This window comes from Schistocerca serialis, chromosome 3 (genome assembly GCF_023864345.2).
Source record: "Schistocerca serialis cubense isolate TAMUIC-IGC-003099 chromosome 3, iqSchSeri2.2, whole genome shotgun sequence".
NCBI classification, from domain to species: Eukaryota; Metazoa; Arthropoda; class Insecta; order Orthoptera; family Acrididae; genus Schistocerca; species Schistocerca serialis.
The window spans coordinates 343,942,324-343,969,298 of NC_064640.1; the positions used below are offsets into that span (position 1 = coordinate 343,942,324).

General features: G+C 38.7%; 1 protein-coding gene across 1 annotated transcript in view; it reads right to left on the reverse strand.

The window, feature by feature from the left end:
- Positions 1-26,975, reverse strand: part of LOC126470155 (uncharacterized) — a 123,599-nt gene that overhangs the window by 63,227 nt on the left and 33,397 nt on the right. Inside the window, exons 4-7 of the mRNA XM_050097773.1 lie at positions 15,606-15,715; positions 12,010-14,367; positions 11,233-11,342; positions 4,306-4,440 (exon numbers count right to left, since the gene is read on the reverse strand). Coding sequence (XP_049953730.1) covers positions 4,306-4,440; positions 11,233-11,342; positions 12,010-14,367; positions 15,606-15,715 — 2,713 coding nt within the window. The remainder of the gene's footprint in view (positions 1-4,305; positions 4,441-11,232; positions 11,343-12,009; positions 14,368-15,605; positions 15,716-26,975) is intronic.

Here is a 26,975-nt window from a genome sequence, read left to right on the forward strand (position 1 = left end):
GTGTGTGTGGTTTTCTACATAACCTTAAAAAGCCGACTACAGTGCAAGAGACGCAGAATAACATACTTATTTGCATATTTGCACTTGACAACAAGAAAAAATTCTTGAAACATGTTGTGCTAAGAATGAAAAAATATGTAAGTAGTGCAGTATTTAATTATTTAAATAAAGAATGACAGCTGCAGGCTTTCAAAACATTGATTATGACATGTGAAATTGAGTAAAACGTTCCTACTTCCCAAACAGTTATCAGTTCCAGTTACATCAGCAGTTTTTACTAGATAATAAACCTTGATTAGATAAAAGTCCTTGACAAGTCTTTTTATGCCTGTTATGTACATATACCATACATAAAGTGCACATGGGTATCCTATAAGTAACTTTTAAAAGCTTAAAACATTATTTCTCACATATTACATTTTCCCGTGTTTTACACCATTTTTTTGGCGTCCCTTGAAAAGTGTAAAAGCGGGGTCTCACTGTATTCAGGTTTTATTAGAGTGGTTTTCTCCTTGGCATTTTAATGTCAGTTATAAAATCAAATCAATACCATTTCTGTTACCACTGTAATAGGTAGCATTAGAGTTCCTTTCATAACATGTTATGCACAGAGTACTGTTTGTGGCCAGGCCATTCTGTCTATACAGAATTCAGTACATTCATAAGCAGTTGCATAGGGGATGAACAATTTTTCAACCATGCAAATGATGTCAGGGCTCCACAGTGGAAACCGTGACATTTATAGCTCCATGCAGCCAGGTTATTCACACCTGAACTATATTCAAATCCTTGAAAGGCAAGCATGCACTACCAGAGTTCTTTCAAGCAAATCATGACACGTTTACTTGTATAAGCGTCTTTTGCTTTATATCCCTGTTCACAGATATTGTGCAAATGTATTCTACTATATTCAACTTAAGTGTAATAATTTTACATTCATGTGTGTGTGCACATGTGGAAGAAATAAAAATTATATTTAGCCATACAAAACACTTTAAAGACATTATCATAGTAACACAAATTATTTCTCTGGTTGCAGTATACTTCATGGGCTTGTGGAACCTATTAAACAATTAATCGGTTTCTTAAACATTCTAACATGTTAACCACAATTAACAGATTAGCCCATCCCTACGATCAATATGCTTACTAAACATCTGTACGGCTTTCATTCAAATCAAAAGAAATTTCAATAATGTGCCTGTAAAAATGTTTTGGTCATACATGTGCCATGGGCCCTGTATCTTTGAAATCGTCTATAAAAATATTGCTGCAGCTGGTGATGTATGAGGCCCCATTGCTCTGCTGTCCAATATCTCTTAGTACTTGTGATATGTGTATCTCAGCACATACTGAACAAAACTATGCAACTATTTCCAAAATGACACGGCTCATCTGATGCTGTAAAGTGTGTTTTACAATCATCTTATAAACCATGACGCTGTATACAGACTGACAATGGCATGTTTACGGTGTAATTTCTGATTTTTAATTATGTCAATTAAAATCTGTGAATATGTCCACAGCCCCCTATTTATCTCTCACAGTAATAACTCTGTCAGTTGTTTTGAAATTTGTGGGCGGGAGATAATTACACCAGACTCTCGAGGTCACCCAGGAGGCTTTGAGAGAAAGCTCCAGTGTCCAAACCAAATTGCTTTCCTGAGACTGCTTTATCTTTTAAAAATTTAAAATTTATTTTAATAACCAGTAAAAGTGTAGAGCTGCTTGACAAGATGGTAAGATGACAAAATTCTCCCCATGCCGTATTCTGCAAAGCTCTTGTTGCTTCACTTTCATTAAATTTTTTTTTTTTTTTTTTCCCGGTACTGCTGCTCCTGAACTTCAGCTAATGATCTGCCTATTATCCACACCAGCTGCAGTTAACAATGTCTCATTTTTTACAAGTGTATTGATGTGATCCTTATTTTTCTGCCAAATTTTATCACAAAGGAAGGAAATTATTCCTCAGGCTACTGTTACGAAGGTTTTGTGCTCATGTACTCAAGACAGCCTGCCTTCAGTGGTGTACCAATTCCCTCCAATGGGGTAAGAACTCAATATAGCTCTGGCTCGAAACAGAACTATTAACAAGTGTGTAATAGTTACCTTCCTGATGAATGTGACATTACAAACGAAAATGTGTCTCAGTCATGGATCTGAACTTTGACAGCAAGAGTATGACAAGCAATCACCTTAACCATTATACTAACTGATCTTGTCACTTGAAGTTTCCTCCAACATCACAATTTAATGTCAACGAATTTCATTGATTTTATCCGCACTGATCCAACTCATTTAATTTTAGTAAATTTAATTCAACTGGTAATTTAGAACCTCTTGCCTTCCTTTACACATCAATGATGAAAAAGCTAAGTCTGGACACCTGGATGGGGATTTGAATCCCAGTCCTCTGAAGCCAAGAACAGTGTCTTAAGCACTGAACCAACTAGCTCTGTTAAATGTCTCATTAAAGATAAAATGTTACTGTTCAACGTTGTACTTCTCAAAACAATGTTATACTGTAAATGAGATATATTTCAAAATGAAGTGTTCTTAGACATATTCTGTTGACAAAAATAGTGCCCTATAACATTTTACAGAAATTTATCAAAGTTCACATAGATATATACACTACTACATCTAAGCTTGAAATCTTCAAGTTCCACACAGAAATACTGCAGCATGGTGAACCTAAGCAGATTAAACAGTGGCAAGATAGCACAGAAATATATGACACATAGAACATCAGTATGAGACTACTAAATGATCCCAAAATAGTCTGTGTCAGCAAAGAACTTGAGTACAGTGATCTTTACTGTGTACTTTGTGCATTTGGCAGATTGTATTCTGTTATGGAGCAAGAGACTATGAATAGATGTGGATAACAACACATGTGGGTAGGTCATTGGTAGATTAGAAGTCATCCATAGTCAATGTGAGATAGACTAGTAAAATGCAACCCACAGTGTCATTTTACAGCTGTGAAGAATATTCTGGATAGAAGGAAATGTTCAACAGTCCAGTTCAAATATGAGTTAACACTCAGTTCCTACACTTATCTTGTCTTAAGTGCCTGAAAACACTGAAAGCAGCCCAGCACTTGCCTTCGCTAAAGGTTTTGTGCCAGTCTCTGTGTATTACAAATACCATTGGACTACGTAAAGACAGCTTTGAGATGTTGCTCTGAATGTTCAGTGTCCAGTCAGATGCATTTCTCTCTCACAAAGGCACTGGTCTCTTTCCCACTACGAGTACACCATGGAACAGTGCAATAGTATATTGTTTTCGGTGAGTTAGTGTAGTGTCAAGAATGGTTTTTGTCATCTGTTCAACTGGAAGTCCCATGGACACATCACAACTCTGCTAATATTATGTAAAGGGAGGCAACATGGTTGAACCAATCTTCTTGCTGGAAGAACTTCAGGTTGGAAGCATGAAGGCGACAGCATATTTTCTTATGGTACTGTGGTGGCTGTACTCTATATGTATGGCATAATGACATGGCATGTGCACTTTATTTCATGGTGCATACAGATCTGGGATCCACCTCATTGATGATAATACCTGACACCACACAGGGATGGCCAGGGCCTGGTATATATGGATATCTACACCATGATAAAATCCCACGTCTGAAGTGGCCACCTTACGTGTCGGACTTCAATCTGACTGACCATGCAGGGGACACTTCAAGCAAATGGCTTGCAGAGCTTAACACTACCACCATGGACCATTGCTCACTTCCCAGAAACACTTGTGTAGCAATGTGGAGAATCATCACAAGCCATGTTGGACAGTTTAATTAGCAGTATGGGGTACATTTATGTATCCTACGTGCTGTGTGAGGTCATTATATCCCATACGCCACCTATGTAGGGGCACATGGTAAGTGCCACTCGTAGACCAGAGACTGTTTTCCAGTACGCTTTGCATCCTCATCACTGTTCCGCAATGTTACCAGATCACATTTTAGTAGGCTTATTATAGGCATATCTCATATTGTGAATATATAAGATTAAATGACAATCTAATGTCATACAGATCAAGTGTGTATCTAACATTCATCAAATAACTACATAAGGGATTTTCTAATATTGGGAGTGTGGTATTGTTGGTATTCACAAAGAATTTGAACCCTTTCTTTCTGGTAGAAGACCGAGGCATCAAACAGGAAGATTTCATTTAGTATTAATGATTTTAAGACAGACGCATACATGGAGGAATAAAGTTCAGATTAAAAAAAAAAATTATTACTACCAATAATCATAGACACTAAATTAGCAGAAAATAAAATTAACTTACATCGATGATTTCAACATCATAATCATTACAAAACCAGTATTTCTTTCCAGATTCTTCACATAATTTTTCTGCAATAATATGGCAAAAATGTTCTATATCAAAAGTCTTCTGAAGCACAATAAGGCAGGGAGCCATCTGCAAAGCACCATGCAAAAATATATCATAAACGTAGAACATTTTTATGAAAAATTATCCAAATTTCATTATTAATAATATAAATTACACAGAACACATTTTAAAATATAGTATGTATCAAATCAATTACAATGACAAAATACGTGGAATTATGCAACCTCACGAAAACTCATATTGTTGTGAATGTGCAATGAGTAAAATCAACTTTTTTTATGATGAAGCCACAAAAATTTCTCCTTCTTTGTAAGCATTGTGTGCTAAATGTATAAATACCCATAACACAATAAAAAAATGTACTGATGATAATTCACAGCTCAGCATCGTAATATGCATGATGTGAAGAAGTGGTGACAAGAGGGTCACCATCTTACACTGAGAGCAATGGTGTGTGTGTGTGTGTGTGTGTGTGTGTGTGTGTGTGTGTGTGTGTGTGTCTAAGCCAATTTGGCACAGAAACAGCAGGCCTCTTGCACTCATCACTGTGGAATTTATAACCACCTAACTCCAATATAAGCAGAGACATGGGTAAAACCATGTTTTTCCAGCCCCCAGTGTATAGGCTGCCCTGCATGACAGGCATGTTACGCTGAAGTAGTATCGGCCTGCTTTATTGACCCGCTTTGCATGGTGGCCTGTATATCAGGGCAAATACACAATTCTCAACCCCCCCGGATGTGCAGCCTGTCCTGCATGACAGGCATGCTGGAGTCATGCCAGCCTGCTTTAGTGAACTGTATTTGCAGGGGCTACACATGCCACTGAGCATGGCTGGTAAAAGGTTGAAAACCATACAGAAGGGGATGGACAGAGGTGAGGAGGAGGAGGAGATGTAGAGACAGAAAGAGTGGTCAGGAGGAGATGGAGGTGAGAGGGTGAAGTGGACAAGTCGGTAGCCAGAGGGGGCGGAAGAGTACAACAGAGGGAGCAGAGGTGGGGGGGGGGGGGAGGGAGGGAGGGGGGGGGGGAAGAGGAGGGCAGAGAGAGGCAGGGAAGAGAAGGTGTGTTTGATAAGTGTGTCTAGCGCATATGCAGGTGAAGCTGCAGGGAAAAGGCTAGGTATACATTATTATTAGATTTGTAAATCTGCATTATTTGTGCATTAACTAGTCAATTAATAAATTTAGAAAAGATTAGAGACATTTGTAAAATGCTTATTCTCATTTATCAACTAGTGAAATAAAAAATACATTTCAGAATTTCACCAGATAATAGATTAATCATTTTGTGTGTCAAAGCTTGTAGTAACTTCAAGTAGCTTTCTATAGTTTGTAACTGTGTGAATCAGGTATCAGCTGCATGGGTAGTGTAGCCTAGTGCTCTGTGTTCATGGAGAAGGTGCAGGAAATTGCCCGACTTCTTTGTTGTATGTAACATGGAGCATAGTGAGGGAGTGTGACATCCTTCCAATATAGCAAATATCATCCACTGAAGTCTCAGATTCTATATGTAAATACTACCTTCACATTTATCAGCGCTGACAAACATCTTGGGCTACAAGAAATTCACATACAAGCTATGGCTAAAAGATTATCATTATGGACCAGTACTGCAGGTGCGTTAGACCAAGGCTTAACACTTCTCCCCTACAAGTCAGAAATGGCCATATAATGTTGTAACTGGTTCTTCCTCACCAGTTTCCAAACAATAGTGAAGCAAATCCTATCACATGGATATTTGAACAGTAACATACTCACTGCTGCCAACAAATTTACACCATTACAGGAGCTGTTGTGACGTGTACAGGACTCCAAACTTATTATTTAGTAAACAACTAAAACAATCTATACTGACAATATAATGTTCATGTATAGATAAAAATATTTACTCACCAAGTGGCAGCAGGAGAATACACACACAAATAGGTGTAACTTTTCTTTTACAGGCTTTTAGAGCCAGTGGTTCCTCCTCCTAGCAGAAGAGGTGAATGGAAAAGAATCCAGCAAGTCTCCCCTGACCTGAGGTTGTGGACGACTTTTCTGAACTGTACCTCTTTTCCTAAACCTTTCCAGTCCTTTTCCTTCACCGCTCTTCCTTCCCCTTCAACTCTTCTGCCAGAGGAAGGAGCCACTGCCTCCAAAAGCTTTTAAAAGTTAAACCTTTTTGTGTGTGTACTCTCCGGCCAACACTTTGTGAGTAGATTTTTTTTATCTATCCATTTAAATTTTATTGTATAACAAAACAAATTATGTTTATTACTATTTGTGAACAGCAAAATGTGTTGTCTTAATTGTAGAACTCTAGAAGGCTTTTGACAAAAGTCTATACAAAGTGTTGTGTTTTGATTATATAGAAATGGGTACTTTGACTGAAGTTAAATGCATTCTGAGTCAGAACAACTTAACCACAGTGTTTTAAAATCAGGTTCTGTCATTGGCCTAGTACCTTAAAAAATGTTTTAACATTACCAGTAGACCTCTTTAATGAAAATTGTTAGATCTTTTGAACTATAATTACAATTTAATGACATAAGGAACATTCAAGAGCAACATCACTCTATGATTTGCCCCTAAATTACCCTGAGTTGAGCCCCTAAGGAAACCTTTGTGACTGTATAGAACAAAGCATCATACTTCACAGACTGTATCTAGGCAGTTTGACCTGGACACACATTGGCAAGAATTGCCCGACTTCAATATTTTCTCTATCCTGAACCTTGTGCAGTCCATACCATAGAGGTTTACAGCTGTTGTCAACATATATTGATGTGTTACACAGTACTAAGAGGAAGATGAATAACATTTTTATCCAGAGGCCTATAACAAATAAATTTTTTCATGTGTGGTTATAGCTTATTCCAAATATCTTAAATTGTGACCATGTAGACTGTCAGATTTCAGCTATCATTTCCTAAACTCACTTGCAACAGTTAACATTTATATCGGTTCATTTCACAAACTGTAACAATTTATTTTCTGAAAGTAACATGTTTATAGTACTACATTCAACAATTTAATGGGAGCACCCATCTACCAACAGTACAAACACACGACTCCACAACTTTTCTGAACATTACACAGGCTCACAAATGTCAACCCAGAAGGGAGAGTGGAAGGGCAAGGTAAGTGCAATTTAATGGTTGCCACCATCTACACACATACTCCATAAGTTGCCATACGGTGCGTGGCAGAGGATACCTTGTATCATTGCTAGTCATTCACTTTTTTCTTCCGTGTGCAAAAGGAGTGAACAAGTGACTCTATATGCTTCTGTACGAAAAGTAATTTTTACAGTGTCTACAGTCCTTATGTGATCTGACACATGTTGGTGACAGTAGGATCAGTCTATCATAAATGCTAGTTCTCTAAACTTCCTCAATAATGTCTCACGAAAAGAACTACTTTTCCCCTCCAGGTATTCCAATCTGAGTTCACTGAAGATTTCCATAATACTCATGTGTTCTTCAAACATTCTGGTAAAAAATCTAGCAACACACCTCTGTACCGCTTAACAGACCTAGTGGGAATCCCAAACACTCAAGTAGTACTTATGACTGGGTCGCATAAGTGTTCTGTGTGCCTCTTTATCTGGAGTTCTGGGTGATCCCATTTTAGTTCCTAATTTTCTACAAACACTTCCTTCCTTTAATCCGATAAAGCACTATTATAATAAAAGGAATTTAATCTGTAACAATTTATGATTGTCTGTCTATGATGCAGCTTGGTAAGCAGAAACTTTTCCTACAATTTCTAAAATATATTTTATTATAGAACAACAACAACAGAGCAGCATGGTGAAGCAGACTTATGAAGTTCCCTTACATAGTATTTCACGGTTACTAAGATTACTATTATAATCTTTGCAGTTGCCTTTCTGGTGCTGACCTTGTCATCCTCTCCCAGATGATATCTTTCAGATGAGGGGTCAGTACACTGCTCTCCACGTCACTGTAAACTTTCAGACCTACGAACCACTTCTACTCAAGACCTAGGAACAACTTCTACTCATCAAGTAGAACCTCAATTGGTGACACAAGGCTGAGTGCACTCTGTTACAGTCCTCCCAAAGAGGTAAAATCTGTGGCAGCACTGGGAACTGAATCTGTGTCCTCTGTATGAGAGATAGACATGCTGACTCCTCAGCTTCTGAGGTGGACCTTTCATTTTCTACATTTTCACTTTTTAATGGTTTCTCCAAAGTAGGGATACCTATTTTTAAATGCCTGTTAGTCTTCACTTTTTCTTGCAACTATCAGCACTTTTTCAACATTTTAATTCTGAATACACAAATATTTCATCCAGAGAGGTCACGAGGCAGTTACATCTGTCAACTTCACTGAAATAAAATGTGAGATGAACTAGATTTTTAAAATCTGGCATATTTAAAATGAAAATTGCATTGTGTATTTTCTCTTTGTTTTCAACACTGCCAGACCATTAAATTCATTTCTAGCAGCTGCTGAACCAAATTTTTCATATTAGGTTCTTGTGATCTTGAGATGCAGTTCCAACATAACTTTCATATTTACTGCATCTTCTGTGATTATGGCTAATCTTCTCCAATGTACTCTCTAAACTGTTTACCTAAACCTCAAACTATTAATTTTTTTGCTCAGATTTCAAATATGAAGAAAACTATACATTTATTTACTGTACAGCATCACAGATCAATATTCTCATACCTTTGAGTACTAACAGTTAGCATAATGATCGACTCCACTAACATGATGACAAACTTTTACAAACTGTGTATTAATTTACTGACTTTGCCACCATAAAATATAACTTGAAAATGCATCATGTGCTACTCTGGCATCAATGGTGTTGATGCCAGAATGAGTATATCAAATTAACACATATTTCATTCTTGTGGTTATCCTCCTATAGCTGCTTAAAACTACAAATGTCATTTGACACACAGGAGAGAAAAACAACAAATAATAAAACACAAAAGTTCACAGTCTTTAGGCAGAGAATTGGATGTGCAAAACAACATATAAAGAAATACAAAGCAAAAGCAATAAAAAGTAGTTGCATCATCTCCTACAGATTTTACTCCTTAAAGAACAAATAAAATTAAGTTTTGGCTGAAAGTGAAAGACAATGGATACTTAAAGACATCAATATGATTTAGTTTGCCACATCAAAACGAAGCGTCAAAGTCCACACATACATGATGTCATAACAACCAAATGTTACAAATTATGGAATAATTGTGAGAGCACAAAGAAAAATAAATGGAACCCCCCCACAACCTCACAAGCAGATGTGAAGGTTAACACCATCAAAGAGTTGCCTCGCTCCAATTCTATCAAATGTCAACACCAATTACTCATGAGAATTTAAATCAGAGGTGGCTGCTGTGTTGGGAGGAAGCCCCCTTGTAACCAATGTGCCATTAAAGTAGGAAGTCTGTCATCAGACCTACTCGTGGCTATCTGGGAAACAAGCTTAGGTTGTGCGAGACATGCCACATCAGCAAGTTTGATAGCAACCAGACTGTGAGTGGTCAATGTGCAAGGCACCATCTCCAAGGCTGTGCATGAAGTGGGCTTTTCATGTGCTACTTTCACAAGGATGTTCCACTAGTATCTTGATTCACAGAAAACTGTCATCACCAGTGTCAAATGCTGTGGGCAACAAGGCATTAACAATAGGGGACACTGTAAACTACAATGAATTGTAACCACTGGTATGGAGTAATGTGAACAAATTGCTGCCTAATTCAATACTAAACAACAACCTGCAAGCTGTCATACAATCCAGAAATGTCCCATATTTGGCACTCTTGCTCACCACACATCACAAGGACAGACAGTAGTATGTGCAAAAGTATACTTCACTGGATGTTCAATGTGTGCAAAAGGTCTTCAAAATAAGGAGACATGAAACTTCCTGGCAGATTAAAACTGTGCGCCAGATCGAGACTCGAACTTGGGACCTTTGCCTTTCGCGGACAAGTGCTCTACTGTAGGAGACGAAATACTGGCAGAAGTAAAGCTGTGAGGATGGGGTGTGAGTTGTGCTTGGGTAGCTCAGCCAGTAGAGCACTTGCCCGCGAAAGGCAAAGGTCCGGAGTTCGAGTCTCGGTCTGGCACACAGTTTTAATCTGCCACGATGTTTCATATCAGCGTACACTCAGCTGCAGAGTGAAAATCTCATTCATAAAGAGGCATAGTAAACATTGGACCAAGTCTATGGCAGGGCACGCGTGCTTCGAAAATCACATGAGGCTACGCATTCAGATTTAACAACAGGACAGGTGGTTGACGTACTCTTGTGAGAGAGATGTTGAAATGGGTCCCCTGATTTTCCGCCATTGTCTCAATACAGAAATCTACTACATTATCGTGTGCATATGTTTGCTCGATTACAGTATGGAACCAGAGCACCTAACCTCAATCATACCAAACACATTTAAGACACTGCTGAACACGATACATGGGCCTCTGACACATCTCGCATCACTATCTGTAAATTGTGGATGACAGTTACAGAACTGTTTAACAGAATGGCTCCCCAACAATTTCAATATCTTGTTACGCCCACATCAAGGTATTGCTGGCATTAGGGCAAATTCTGTTTCTCATTAATGTGTTCTCCACGATAACTCTAGAACTCCTTAGTTGTCTCCTATTCTCACTTTTTCCAGCATTCCAGATCATGACATTATTTCAACCATTCACCACATGAAATCTTTAACAATGAAAACTTCTACCTACATTTTAGTTTGGATGGATTCTATGTTGACATGTTTTCATAGTAATAGCAACATGAACTGCCAAATTTTCAGAAATAAAGAGTGTTGCTTAAGATATTACAGTTAATTTCACAGTTAATGCATTAAGATATTTACCAGTTTTTCAGCTTTTGAATTTGATATCATCTGAAGCTGCATATACCCAGCACCATGAATCTCTAGTGGAAGTGCACAGTGGTAACCAGGGCTCTCACCAGAGTCATCATCTGCACACATTAAATAAAAGCCACATTTTTAAAGCCATCTCACTAAAATTGTAAAAACCTACACAACTCAACAGCTCTGTCAATTATGAACCCATACTCCATTAATAAAACATATAAGTAGCAAAAAATGAGAACATTTGGCAGTGGGGCTTAGCATAAGTCATAGATCTTTTCTCAAGATGTTTTTCACTGGTATGAAAAAGGGAATGACACACAGTACAAAGTGCAACAAAATGGTATATGATTAACTTCTCATGGTTGGGATTCACAGTCATGTAATATTTCTTAAAAGACATCATAGTTGCTGTTGACTGTATAAATCCGTTGTGTGCTTGCCATTAACATTCACTCAGGGTTTTCTGTGGCAGAAACATTATTTAATCACAAACAAATATTTGAAAACATGAATGTCTTTGATGAACACATTCCTGATGGTTCACCCAAGTAGCAGCATGAGATGCAGTAGATATTTAAATAAAATTTGTGTTGCAGTTACATTGTCAAAAAGCAAAAGACAACATTCATTACAAAAATATATACCAAAGGGTGAAGGGGTGTCCCTTGCTTAAATCCTCAAAGGTAACACAGTAATATGTATAACTTTAAAAAATACGATTTATAAAATAAAGAACTACATACAGTAATACTGCTAAATTGCACTACTTACCTTCTATATCTGTTATTACAGATACTAGTTCATCATCCACTTCCACAAAACTCCTTTTTAGCTGTATAGTGCATCTGGCTGGGTTGTATTTTTTTGCAGATGTACTATTTGGATTGCCGGAAGTTTCTTGAAGACTGTGTACATCATCTGATAGGTCTTTCACTGTATCCACAGATTCTGATCTTTTATTCACAGGAGCATCAGACAAATTATCAGCCTCTTTCTGAGGTTGAATTAGGGCAGTTTTATTTTGATTTAATGGCCTCAGTACTACTTTGTCAGAGTCCAGATGACTATGATTCTGAGGAACGTAATTTTCACCATTTGCCATACTGTAAGGAGCTCCTGGAGTCTCAGTACATGACACAGCGTCAACATTTTCTCCAAATGCTTCATAATACCAGCTGCGATTACTTAAGGCATGTGAGCCATTAACAGAGTTGGATGGTGATCTTGCACCAGCGTTAACTTCTACATTATCAGAAAGACTATCACAAAAATGGCGTCTGTTGTTCACTAAGTGAGCTGCTGATGGTAGAAACGAGGATGATAACCTCAACCTAAAATCAGATTCACGGCGTCTGTGCAAGTGGAAAGGAACAATGTTTTCTTCATCTTCACATTCTTCACAAAATTCATATTTCTTGTCTGCTAAACGCCGGCGCCTGTAGGTACTGAATTTTTCTGAATCAGATTCCAAAGTTTCCTCTTTAAATTCATACGCCTTCTCTGCCTCATCTGCAACTTTGCTATGAAGTCTAAGTGTGGGGGAATTCAAAACTGATGACGGACTATTGATTTTTAAAACACTTCCAGGGGGAAAGGATTTGTGTCTCTGAGCAAATTTTCTTTTTCTGTTAAGCATTAACTGACTTTCATCATTTTGTGATGATTCTGCATTTAATTGTGAACTCTTGGGAACAGGTGAAAGAACTTTAGGAACTGAGGCACTTTCTTCGGGACTAGGACAGCTTGACACATTAATATTTAATTCCTGAGGTGAACCTGCTATTGACACATCTCTTTGCTTGTGTCCATCAGACTGCTCTGGGGAAATGCTTTCCCTGCTAGGTTGCCCAACTGAAATCTGAGGTATAACTGACTTTACATCTCGTTTCACTGACTGATCAGATTCATTCTGCCGATGGACACTTTTTCTCTGCTTTAGTGTATGAGATCTCGTCACCCTACAGGAATACAATTTATCACAAAAATTTTTTACAAGTTTCTCACTTGTTGACAACTGTATAAGATTATTTGTTTTGCTAATAGAGTGGCCTGTATCTACGCAAGAACAGGTGTTCCTGCCATCAGTGTTACATACGCACACAAATGAACTCTCGTCACACCCTTCAGGAACTGGCACTCGGCACTCCTTTTTTTCATTAGAGTTTGTCAGCAAACCCTTGTTCCTTCTGAAAATAGTGTGTCGCTTGTTGCCTTTATTGGTGGTTGATATATTTCCTTCTAAATCATTCACTATATCAACACGACTTGCACCTGACAGCGTATCTTTGTCAAGAATATCAATACTATTTGCAGCAGAGTGACTTTTAGAGTCAGCCTCACAGTCTGCATCTTTCATAGTACTTTGGCATTCATCTTGGAATTTTTTTAATAATGACACAAATATATCACTCGGGAATGAGGAACAGTAACCTTTGAAATCACAAGTTTTGTCAAAATTGTTACTGGAGGAATTAAATGATCTGTCAGCTTTTCGAACACCTTCAGGAATTTCATTCTCCATCACATCTACATTTTGCTGACGAACTACAGCAATATTTACTGTTTTATGTTCACTGTCTGAATCACATTTTTCTAAGCTACGATTTAAAAGTACACAGTTTCCTACACTGGTGGAAAACATCTGATGGCATAACACTTGAGAGTCAATTAAAGCTGTTTCACATGGTTGCTTGTTACCAATTGCGATATCTGAGGCACAGATAACTGAATCTATATCATCTTGCTTATTGCTTCCAGTACTTTCTCTGAAACAATGTTCTGGGGAGACAATACTATTTTTAGGAGATTCTGCAGTTTCACAAGTTGACTGTTGAACAGACATTTTCACAGATGAATTATTTTCTTCTGAATTCTCTGGAGCTTCCTGCTCTACAGCAACAGGTGGCGACTGTTGCCTAACGTACGAATATGTGTTGCCTACATACTCCAAAGAAGTACTCAGAACGTGTAGAAAGTTTCCTGTGTTTAACAACACATAACCATCGCATTTCATGCTTACAGTGGGTCGAAATTTAGGGTATGGAGAAACCACATCAAATGTGGTATGGACTGTGACACTGTGCTTCATACAACTAAAACGAACACAACTATCCCAACTAGCAGCCAGATCTGAAATGGAAAGAGAAAAGAACATAATTAACAGGAGTTTTTTTTCCTTTTGATCTAGGTACTACAATGGATCAAATATTATTCATGATAATTAAAAACACATTTATGTTTCTTTCTCTTGCATTAAGTGTCCTCTCCAATGCTACAAAATTTAATTTTCAAATTTTTAAATATTACACTGAAATTGGACAAATGAATGCAACTCTCCAAAGAGACTGTATGCAGTGAAGCAACTCAGGAAGTTGTATTTGCTTTAGCAATAACAGTCTTAATTGTTTTGCTACTGAAGAGAATATTTAGAAATTTAAGAAGCATGCTTATATTTTGCAGGTCATAACATAAGGAACTCTGAAAGCAACTTGTATTAAAGAAACTGCAAGCAGTGATTCTATGAAATATAATTTATTGAGTAAATGAAAGGTAAGGAAGATGATTCTGCCAACTGTGAGATACCTTCCCAATACATTGTACTTATATTCGATTTGAACATGCTTACACAAAAACAGGAGTAGACAAATCGTTCTGAAATGCTCCGTTCTTTGTCATATCTTATAATAGTAGTTATAACTAACATTATGATTATTTATACAAGCTTGAAGAAAGCACATTAATTTTTTAAAATTCCATAATCCTGTCATTTGGACATGATCTCCTACCTCCTAACACTAAAACAGCTCTTACACATATGGCAGGTATATAAATTTACATAAATCTCCACAAGTAAATCACAGAGGTAGAGCTGGTCACTGGCATGCACTTTCTGACTAGTGATCTTCCCCTGGTTACGTCAGATACTAGCACGGAAGGCAACATGGATGTATTGTATTTCTTTGTTCTTACTTCACCTGACTGTCACTGGAGTGTTTTTCCATACTCTTCAGACCAAAACTAGCAATATTATCATTATTTTTTATGGACACAGAAGGCTGTCAGATTACTTCACCTGAATGAAGTTCCAGGTGCCTCGGGAGAAACTGATCCATCACCATCATCAGGTTAATGACAATGATGAGGGGAAGTAGGAAATCCTTAACAACAGGATATTGTAAATTTGTCAAAAGAACTGACATATAAATGTATGAAAATTTGATAGATCAGTCAAGACAGGAAACACAAGCTGACAAAATGTGTAGAAATCATATGCAAGGTAACACCAGTTAGAAGGTCTTTACTACAAATACAACAACAATACATGTGTCTAGAAATTATAAAGCCGTTACATCACTGAAACACTGTACCTTCATCTTCATAGGAAGCAGCAACTTTGAGGCAATCCTGGCATTTATTCAGGGACGGCACAGTTGTTATTGTCAAATACGATCGTTGTTGAGCTTGGCTTGTTTCATAGCTGAAAAAATAAAACATGTGAAGAACTAACGCACATGCTGAACAGAAAAAGAAAGCATACACAAGGCACCATGCACTTAAGAAATTGTATTATAAAAGCATTTATGTGTGGCGTAATATGTAAATCACACAAAAAACACCATTAAAAGAATATTAATTGACTTATTTTAAATAGTAGTAGTGTCATACCTTTCAAAAATAACAAAACATCAGATAATGAAACAGTTATGTCTCATAAATATTGAAAACTTTAACAGCACATAATAAAGAGAGACAACTTACAAAATTTTAACACACAACAATAAACATAAAATATATTCTAGCACTAAAACTGTAACAATATGTCAAAGTATTTTATGGCCACTATAATTTTAGAATAATAATAAAGTGTGGGGGTAGGTGGGGTTCAGAGGGGGTGCAGAGGGATGAGTTTACGACAGAGTGCAAAGCTTGTAGTCCAGAAACCTAGTACATGAATTCACTCCAAATTATAGCAAAGTTTCACAACTGGTAAATACAAATAGGGCAAGGGGCTGTAATGTAGTTTACATATGATGAGGGAAATAAATGAAGTGAGTAACAATACATCGATTTTGTCTTCCCATGTTATAGTCACAGAAGAAGCTGAGTAGCACCATGGAGTAGTGGTTACGATACTAAACTGTTGGCAGGGAGAGTCGTGAGTTCAAAACTCACCTGCACTGTACAATTTTAATTTCTATATTCGGTTTGAGTACATTCTAGAAGTATCCACAAATGTCAAGAATAATTGTACTGGAATTTTCTGTAGCCGAATATATACTGTATGTGCTGGCCGGAGGCAATTCGCCCCGTGCTCTTGTATGTACAAGTTCTGAATAATCCTTCATCAAGTGAAGTTAGTGTCTGTCATTCATCTAATTACACATTCTTCTACGTGACATTATTCTGGTGGAGACACTGGGTATTGGAACTTGTGATTATCGATGACACAGTGGCTCCCATCAGGGCACGACAGAGCCGCCGCTTATGTGACGAGAAACCTGAGTTTGAGCCATTTTCAACAGATCGTAATCTATCACAGACAGAAGAAGAAGAGGACATTACGATGACTGCAACTGTGTGCCACCACAGGAGACATCCTTCCGGGTTCTCTGGTGATGATGGCCAAGATTCACACAAGTGGCTGAAGGTATATGATCGTATAGCCAAATTTAACAAATGGGATGACACCGTGTGTTTGGCTAATGTATTTTTCTACTTGGAGAAGTTCACAAGCTGGAAGTATTCCAGATTGAACTGTACAATGACAGAAAAGAAGACTGAAGATAAATTAAAGTGCAGGGCACAGCGTCCAGGAGAAACTACAGAATCCTACATTCAATACATCTAGGAGCTGTGTAAAATAGTGGATCCTAGAATGAAGGAGGAAGATAAGGTTGCACATCTCATGAAGAGTGTTGCTGAGGACATTTATCAAGCCCTAGTCCTGAAGGAGGTTTCGACAGCAAAAGACTTCATAAAATGGTGCCAGTATATCAAGACAGAGCATCAAAAAGAAATACATGCAAGGAGTTTGAACGGCTTCCAAACGTCACTTGATGTCTGTGATGGAGGAAGCACCTGATTTCACAATTTTTCTTCGTCAGATAGTGAGAGAGGATGTTCAAAAGGCACTTGGATTGCATGGCAAGCAAAAAACTGAGACGCTTCAAGAGGTCATAAGAGAGGAAGTGGAACAGACATTGAACCCAATCTCTTGTCCTTCATTTCCCTTTAAAATGGTGAAAAAGTCGAGACCCAGGCGGAGTTACATTCCTACAATGCCACATGAGGAACCTGTTTGGGTACCAAGGAAGACTGTCGCCTGGAGGACCCAGGAAACCAACCAGTATGTTTCCACTGTGGATAACAGGGACATGTGGTGTGCTATTGTTGAGAAAGGCGGCGGATATTTGATGACAGCCATACCAGAAGACAGCAGACTAATTTTAGCCGACGCAAACTCCGGGACGACACAGATGGACAAGAAGATGTGGGTGCAGGACAACGTAGGTCACCATCGCCGCAAGCTAGTCACTGGAGAGGACGCTCCCCAACACGCCGATCAAGGTCTCCATCGCTGTTTAGAAGCTCCAGCCAATCACCTAGTCGCCGCAACCTGGAAAACTACAGGGGGGCGACCTTCCTTGGAGGTGATACCACTGAAGAGAAAAATCCTCTGCCGTTAATCACTACTAAAATGATAGGAAACTACGTCGATATCCTCATCGATCGCAGTCCTATCCTCATGGATCGCAGTCCAGCCCAAGCTCTTGTGGACTCTGGAGCATCATAGTCAGTCATTTCCGAGAAGTACCGTCGCCAGTTGCAGAAAACCGTATTCGTCTACAACAAAACATCTCTGCTGAAGCGGGCTAATGGAAAATATGTAAAACCTACAGGAAGATGCACATCCGAGTGCGTGGAGACTATGTGTGCTGCATGAAGTGATCATTCCTGCAGTCAGTGCTACAAAGGTAAATGTCGCGTGTCATGCCATGCATCAACCCATGGACCTTGTAGTGGAATGTAAGAGAAGAATAACTTGGTCATCCCAGCCTCTGTCGTCTGGTTTAAGAATGGATTTGGTGAATTGTGGATAGTTAACTGTCGCTGAGAACCGCAGATCCTTCCGAGATGCATGTGCGTATCAAACGCTGAGCCGTTAATTGAAGAACAACTGAGTGTCATAGAAACCTCCCATGCCAAGTCTGTGGGCGAAATTAGCGCTGCCACTACTAGATAAGATCTTCTAGCTCGACTATCACCAGATCTCACTAAGGAACAACAGAACAAGCTACTTGCCATTCTTCAAGAGTTCTCTGAATGTTTCAATCCACAGGTGGAGAGAAAATTAGACAAATCAACACTGAAGCACTGGATTAGCACTAGAGACCATCAGCCAAGAAGCCAGAGAGCATATCGTGTGTCAGCAATGGAATGCCGAATAATCCGCGACGAGGTAGAGAAAATGATGAAGAATGACATCATTCAGCCTTCGCAGAGCCCATGGTCGTCACCAGTGGTTCTCGTCAGGAAGAAGGCTCGCAGATGGGGCTTTTGTGTTGATTACAAGAAGCTTAATAAGCTAACTAAAAAGGATATTTACCCTCTTCCATGAATTGATAATACACTAGCTTGTCTGAATGGGGCTAAGTTTTTATCAACCATGAACATGTACTCGGGATACCGGCAAATCAAAGTAGATGGGGCTGAAAATGAGAAAATTGCATTCATCACCCCTGAGGCCTGTACAAGTTTAAGGTAATGCCAATTGGTTTGTGTAATGCACCTGCAACTTTTGAACAGAAGATGGGTAATCTTCTAAGTCACCTGAGGTGGACAATGTGTCTTTGTTATTTAGATGACATTATAGCGTTCTCAAGAGACATCTGATAAAAACATAAAAAGACTGAGGGCTATTCTTAAGTGTCTCCAACAAGGCGGACTTAAACTTAATCCAAGAAAGTGTCTCTTTGGAGTAAAAGAAATCAAAATACTTTGACACCTTGTGTCAAACAAAGGTGTGCAGCCAGACCCAGAAAAGGTGAGATCTAGTCCTAAAAGTATTAGATATGTGAGAAGCTTCCTTGGGTTATGTTCTTATTACCATCGTTTTATCAAAGACTTGTATCAAAGCCTGGCCACTCAAAGAGTTGTTAAAAACTAATGCTAAATTTATCTGGGGTGGTGCTCAACAAGATTCTTTCAGGGAGCTGCAAAAAGCTCTGATGACTCACCCTGTACTTGGTCTGTATGATGAGAGAGCACCTATAGAACTACACACAGATCACAGCGGGTATGGGGTCTGTCAGAGGATGTGAAAGAACAATTTAAAGTAGTTAATGGATTACTTTGCAAAAAAACTGATCTGTTTGGAAAGAGGTGGCTACCAGTGATTCCTAAACACATGCGCTTAGATGTTCTACAGAAATTCCATGACACACCTGAGGTTAGACATTTAGGATTTATTAAGACAAGAGATTTTTCTGGCCAGGTTTATTTAGGAGTGTGTTGCACTGTCGAGAGCGCCAGAGGAGAAAGGCAGTTCCTCAGAAACTACCTGGCCGACTCTTACCATTTACACCAGCTGAAACGCCTTTCCAGTGTGTTGGGATTGACCTCCTTGGACAATTTCCAACATCTGCTAGTGGCAATAGATGAATTATTGTTTGCACTGATTATCTGACACGCTATGCTATTACAAAAGCCGTGAAAACAGCCGAAGCATTCGAGGTAGCCAAATTCATTATGGAAGACATTGTATTAAAACACGGTGCCCCAAGGTCATTAATTATGGATCGAGGGAAAGTTTTTCAATCACCGTTGGTGCAACATTACTCATCACATGACGACTGCCTACCATCCATAAACTAACGGACTTACTGAATGCCTTAGTAAGACCTTGGCCGACATGCTATCAATGTTTGTCAATGTTGAGCAGAGTAACTGCGATGAGGTGCTACCTTTATTACAGTTTGCCACCAACACTGCCAACCAAGACACCACGGGATATACGCCATTCTTCCTGGTGCGTGGGCATGAGGCGACTACGACAATGGACACTGTGTTTCCATTACAACCTGATGACATGGACGACGACTACACCGGCCAGGTGTTAACCAGAGCTGAGAAAGCTTGGCAGTTAGCTCGACTCCACATGCCGCAGGCTCAAGAAAACGATCGCTGAAGGTATGACACGAGCCACTGTCCTGCTGTCTACCAGCCTGGTGACCTCGACTGGATCTTCACTCCTGTTCACAAGGTTGGTCTCTCTGAGAAGCTCCTCACGCACTACTTTGGACCTTATAAGATTGTAAGACAGTTGTCTGATGTTACTTATGAAGTTGAAGATTTCGACCCCGACACAAGACAACGAAAGATCAGAGATACGGTCCACGCCCTTCGAATGAAGTCCTATAAGGATCCTGCAACCCAGGATAAATTCTAATCTCCAGCAACAGGCAACAAGTGGAAAGATGACGAACAGCATAGTGGCAAAAGAAGTTCTGAGAAGATCACCGCCAGGGTGAGAATCAGTCATCCATTTCCATTAGTAAACTACATCACTCTAATCTTACAGCAAATGTTCTCTAAATAATCTAATCTGAAAAGAGTCACCAGAGATAAGGTCTATTTTCAACTTACAATGAATAGTCAAACGTCATAAGAAGGCACTCATGTTATGTTAATACCGAGGCCTATCCTCTATGATGTGGTAGAATAGTTCTGAAGAGAGATTGGTCCGTACATCTTGCAGTGCTACTCACAATTGTTCTTATGTAGTTTGAGCTGGGGTTATCATGCATATGCAAGTACTGACAGCATCACATATATGCTCATTTGGATTAAGAGTGTGTGATCTGGAGAGACAAGCAGTGGTGGTGAAATCGCTGGAGTGTGCATCAAGCCATCTATGTGTAACCAAAGAGTGATGACTTGCCTAATTGCCCTGCTGAAACAGGTCACCTCTAATGACAGAAACAGATGCAAATGGTCTGCAAAAATGTCATGGTGTTCACCTGTCACTGAGTCCTCCAACGAGACAACGGGACATAACTTCAACCACATAAACCCTGCACAGATCATAACTGACACACCATCTACCTGGACCCAATCTTTTTGATGCATAGGATCCATGGCTTCATTGTGGATATGGCACACTGTTGTGCACACATCAGCTCGAAGCAACAAACTGGGACTTATCAGACCACGCAACATGCCACCACTTATCTACGTGCCAGTGACTACATTTGTAGGCCCACACCAGTTGTGGAGCTCTATACATAAGTGTTAGCAAAGGGATTCGAGTCAGGTGTCGAGTGCTAAAGCCTATGCAGTGAATGTATCCTCATACAGTCCTGGTAGAAATGGGTTCCTGAATACAGTCCTTGTAGAAATGGATTTCTGAAGTCCCACATTCAAATCGGCAGCTATCTGACTCACAGCAGACTGTTGATTGCCTATGTATGGCAATGTGGAGATAACTTTATATCCATTCATCAAACATTGTGGTCACACTGTACAGAGGCTTTTGCATGTGGAAACATTATTCATGTGATAGGTCTGCATCGATAACAGAAATGTGATCAGCATACAGCATATCTTGTCAGTATCTCTGCATACTAAAATTTTGTAAATCATTTTAATCAGTTTGATACACTTGATCTCTGACAGTGGGCCAATCATTAGAACATTTTAAGACAACAAAGCCTATCACCTTTGTAATATGTTTGGTAAGTTACAATATTCTAACATAATTAAATGGATTTTATGAAAATTTCCACTTAACATTTCTGCAACACTGGGAAGTCATGTTAAAGTTGTCAGTATATATTTGCACCCTGTTTAAAGTTAGTCATACAGTTTATTTATCAAATGTACACAATTCCATCATTGTGCTGAATCATGTCAATGTACTATTTTTTCACGTGTAAGAAGCACTGTACTGAGTATATATTTAACAGCAATGTAGATAGTCCCACCAATTTCATACAGAACACTATTTGTATCATATGTGAGAAACATTAGTTCAGCTTCAAGGCAAAGATTTCAATGGATGAAGTATCCAAGAATAGCCTTGAGGCTGCTTTGTAGAAGCTTTTGGTAATTGTGTAAATACCTCTGTGACTGTAGGTGAAATAAAAATATGTCTAACATACGAAGAGACAGAAACACAATGCATACACATTTCAGTGAAAAACTGATCCAGCACATCTACCCTCTCAGAGGCATTGCTCACTAAAGCCAATATAGTGGCATTCCATCCCAAATGGGTAATAGTACAAAATTTAAGTGAAAATAATTATTATAATCAATCACATATTACAGAAGACTTGCCCAAATAGCCATGCACATTAGCATGCCACCTCGAATTCGGGGAGGCACACAGTAATTATTACTGTAGGTATCCACAATGGCACATGCTTTTATCTTTGAAGTAGTTACATTACTGAGAATATCCACATCTCTACAGAGCCTTGGCACTAATTGTCATCCTACATACGAATTCTGATAACTTGCAATGTGCTACCATGTTCACTACCCCTCTGTCACTACAGATTGCTCAGATATTTTAGCAATGACAACATCTATTTATTTAATAACAGAAGTAGAATTTGTTGTTCTTTTCTAAAATACAGCAGGAGTGTGGCCACAAGTAAACATAAAGTAATTTCTTAGATATCATTTCTAGTCTCACACCATACATTGCACCTCGCCACAACATTCAGGAATTTTACACGTCATATATTCAAGTGTGACAACCTATCCAGTGGCTTTTGACTTATGTTTATACCATTGCAGTGTGATAATCACAAGTTGGGGGTCATCGGTAGGGCCAATACATCTTTGTCCGAGGCGGCATTTTGTTGGTATTGGGACAATGTTCACGGAAATCAAAACACCCACCAATTATATATTTATCATCAAATTTCTGAAGTGTATGGTGCATAGATACAGTCTGTCAGTGATAGAGAAGGGCACAGGTCCAACAAAAGAAGAAAGTCTGCATACGAGTAATGCACTGAGTGGATGCTCCTGGTGACAGATGAAGTGGTATGTGCTGTGTAAGAACAGATTACACAAAACAAGTACACATCATGGAATTTTGGTCACTGCATTGCTCACCAATTCCCTCATCATTACTGCATGAACTGTTGTGACAGACTGAACCTCAATGAATCCTGTACCTGCTAGATCCTTTGTTTATTAATGTAATACCATAGAGCACAAAATGAAGAGTGAGAATATTGCCCTTTATGAAACTGTGGGGGGATTACAGTTTTTTTAAATCAAATTGTGAATGGAGCTAGACAGCTTCACACAACATTACTGAAACCAAAGGACAGCCTGTTGTGTGGAGGCCCAGTTTCTCATGATGAAGGCGAAACTATAATAGCAAACCACTCACAAGCTCCTACGCAAGGTGTTCTTGGTTACACCAAGTATATTGCTGATTGACATATTAGGATGCGGTGCAAAACGACCAACATCAATAACTATTGCAATAATGTACACACATGATGCCCCACAATCTGATCCAATGTGGCACACTGGGGCATGGTGTCATATTCATTGACAAGAATGGTCATTCTCATGTGGTAGCTCCAATGCACTGACTTAGAAACTTTGGTTGCGAAATATACACCTCATCCCTCTTACAGCCCCAATCATGTTTCATCTGATTTTAATCTGTTTAGTGCACTTGGAAATCTTCCTATCTGCAAAGAGATTCCATAATTGCAATGCTGCCAAACAATCTTACTGTGTTGTTCAGTACTTTGATACTAAATATGAAGTGTCTGTACTACAAATGAATCAGCAAAGATGTCAAATATGACTGAACATACACTAATGACCATACCTCATTTTAGAGTGATTTTTCTTTCATTATATATTGTGTTTCCTTTTCTTTTTCTTGTTTGGAGACAGGATTTTTCTTTCAACATACACTTTGAATGTTTTTGTTACCTGATGCTTATCCTCCAACAGCTGTAAACAGCTTATTAGTATGTTGTATCATGGCTATTTATACAACCACTATCTGAGAAATTTGGCATTGCCCAGATATTTATTTATAGATGTGCACGAGACTTCATATGCATCGAATTTACTTTCTGATTTATAAAGCTTCATAGTATACAATGTTAAAAGTAGTGTGATTAGGGACATGAACGAAGAGCTCGTTTAATTCGTTAACACGGGAGAGAGCCACATATAGCTGGCCATGTGAAAAGCAATTGACACTAAGGTACACACACTCTCAACATGCAGCACCTGGCCTTCTGCTTTGCTTATGGTCATGGCATAACATAAACCCTCACGTTTGAAGCGAAATGGTATTTAAATTGTTAGGAATAAGCAAAAACCAAGATATAAAAACTTGCTCGCCTGCACAACTTCCATCAAAATTTCCACTTCTATGATATGTTGGAGAAAGGTAACTTAAAGCTCTGTGAGGGAAGAGTTCTGATGAGCAGTACTCTCGATCAGAATTACATTGCACCTCTGTTATGGAAGGAGTTTCTACAGGGAGAGTTAAAGCTCGATGTTCTCAAGCCACAACAAGTCTCACCTCATGATCTTCACTGTATTCTTGGGACTGCATAGTCCTCAGTCTTTTTAGCCAGTCTGGTGCATTCAGAAAGTATGAACTATTGTCTAGGTATTTTTATTTATAAACAAAACAAAATCAAAATGTAATGAATAGGCACCAAAATCGCAAAGCAAACTTAATAAGCTCCTTTTTCCCAGAAAAAATATCAATAAAACCCATCAAAAGAAGCAAAGCAATGTCGTCAATATTTTAATACACAGAGTGAAATCAGTTACTCCACATATCTTAGCCAAGTAAATTCAATGTTAGTTTGTATTCATAGAGATTGATTGCACTACTTAATTCTGTCACTGACGTACACTTACAAAAATACATCTGTCACCGATTTAAAAAAGCTAACAGTGCCATCTATTGGTTCTTTGATGTACAACCAAACTGATAGCACCGTCTATTGGCTCTTTGGTGTACTACGACATGATGATTAAATATTGTAACTGCTAAGGTGAGCACACGATTTTAGACAAAATTTTTGGCTCTTTGGTGTACTACGACATGATGATTAAATATTGTAACTGCTAAGGTGAGCAGACGATTTTAGACAAAATTATAAATTATGGTATCTTTTTTCTGTGATTTAGTTTTGATGTAATACAGCCTACGTGTTGCCTCAAGCTATGCTTAAGTTACATGTGAAAATCCCATGAAATGTTGTCTAATAGTTTTGAAGATCAGCATGTTTAAATAGAAAGACATGATGGTGTTACAGCTTCACTATTAGTATAGACAAGTTACACAGGGACTTCACAAAGTTAGTTATACATGCTGTCCCATGGCAAGGCTACTGCACAAGAGTGGCGTATTATCAGAAGAACATGTTCTGGGTTTCTTGCAGAGATAGTTCTGCCACAGTATTGATAACAGGTGCAGCACAGTGCGCGACTGAAATAATTTGGCAACTGGAAATGTACTTCACACTTTAAGTACGTGGGACAGTATGATTCTTGCAGGCAAAATGTCTGAATTGCACACAGCTTCATCTTGAAATTCTCGAGGCATATGGACCGCACAAAATGTCATGCCCATCCTTAGTGACCAAAGCTGCACAGATATGTGTGATGTGAATTACGAAGTCCAGATCTTGCACAATGCAATTTCAAATCTCCTTAGAGCTGAAGGAACATCTGGGTGGGTGGAGGGGGTGGGGTGGAGAAAGCTCTTTTGAATGACGATGATGTTCATACAGTGGTTCTCAAATAGATCCATTCTTGAGTGGCTCTGTGACCAAAGAGCTGATTTCTGTTGCTGAGGTACTGAATGACTGGTAGAACAATCTGACTACTGGTTACAGAGACTTTGTGACTATGCTATCTTATACCTACGTCACTTTGAAGTTTTGTGCAGTTCTCAACAAAAAGTTACTTGTCCAGCAATAATATTGTATAATTTATTTTTTGAAATCCCTTAATATTACCATTTATTATTTCCTAAAGGAAAACTAACAGTGCAGAAAACAATATCAAAGAGTATGCAGTTATGTTACTCTGTGACAAAATGTGAGTGAACCATCAGCATATTCAAACTTCGAGACAAACCACAAGGTAAGCTCAGCTAGTTCTGTTGGAAGATTATCATTCGGGAAAGTTGAGATCTGTCATGTAGCAAAATCCATTAATACATTTTTCTCGACTTTTCTTGCTGAGAATCTTTTAATTTATTTATTTGCCTTTAGCTTCCATCATAGAGTCAGTTGCTTCATACAGGTGAAACACAAATCTGATTAGTCCCCCCCCCCCCCCCCTCTCTCTCTCTCTCTCTCTCTCTCTCTCTCTCTCTCTCTCTCTGCGCGGTTGTGCATGCACATGGTAACATGGATATCTTTATCCAAAACATCACAGTCACAATAATCCTTAATTTAAACTCCACAGTTATAAAACTGAAGAAATTGCAAAACGGAAGGAAATTAAGGAGATGAGACCCGTATAAGTTGAAAGAATCACAGGTTGTTGAGAGGTTTCAGAGGGAGCATTAGGCAACAGTTGACAAGAACAGGGGAAAAGAATACAGTAGAAGACAAATGGGTAGCTTTAAGCGATGAAATACTGAACACAGCAGGAGATGAAATAGGTAAAAAGACAAGATCTAGCACAAATCCTTGGATAACACAGGAGATACTGAAAGTAAC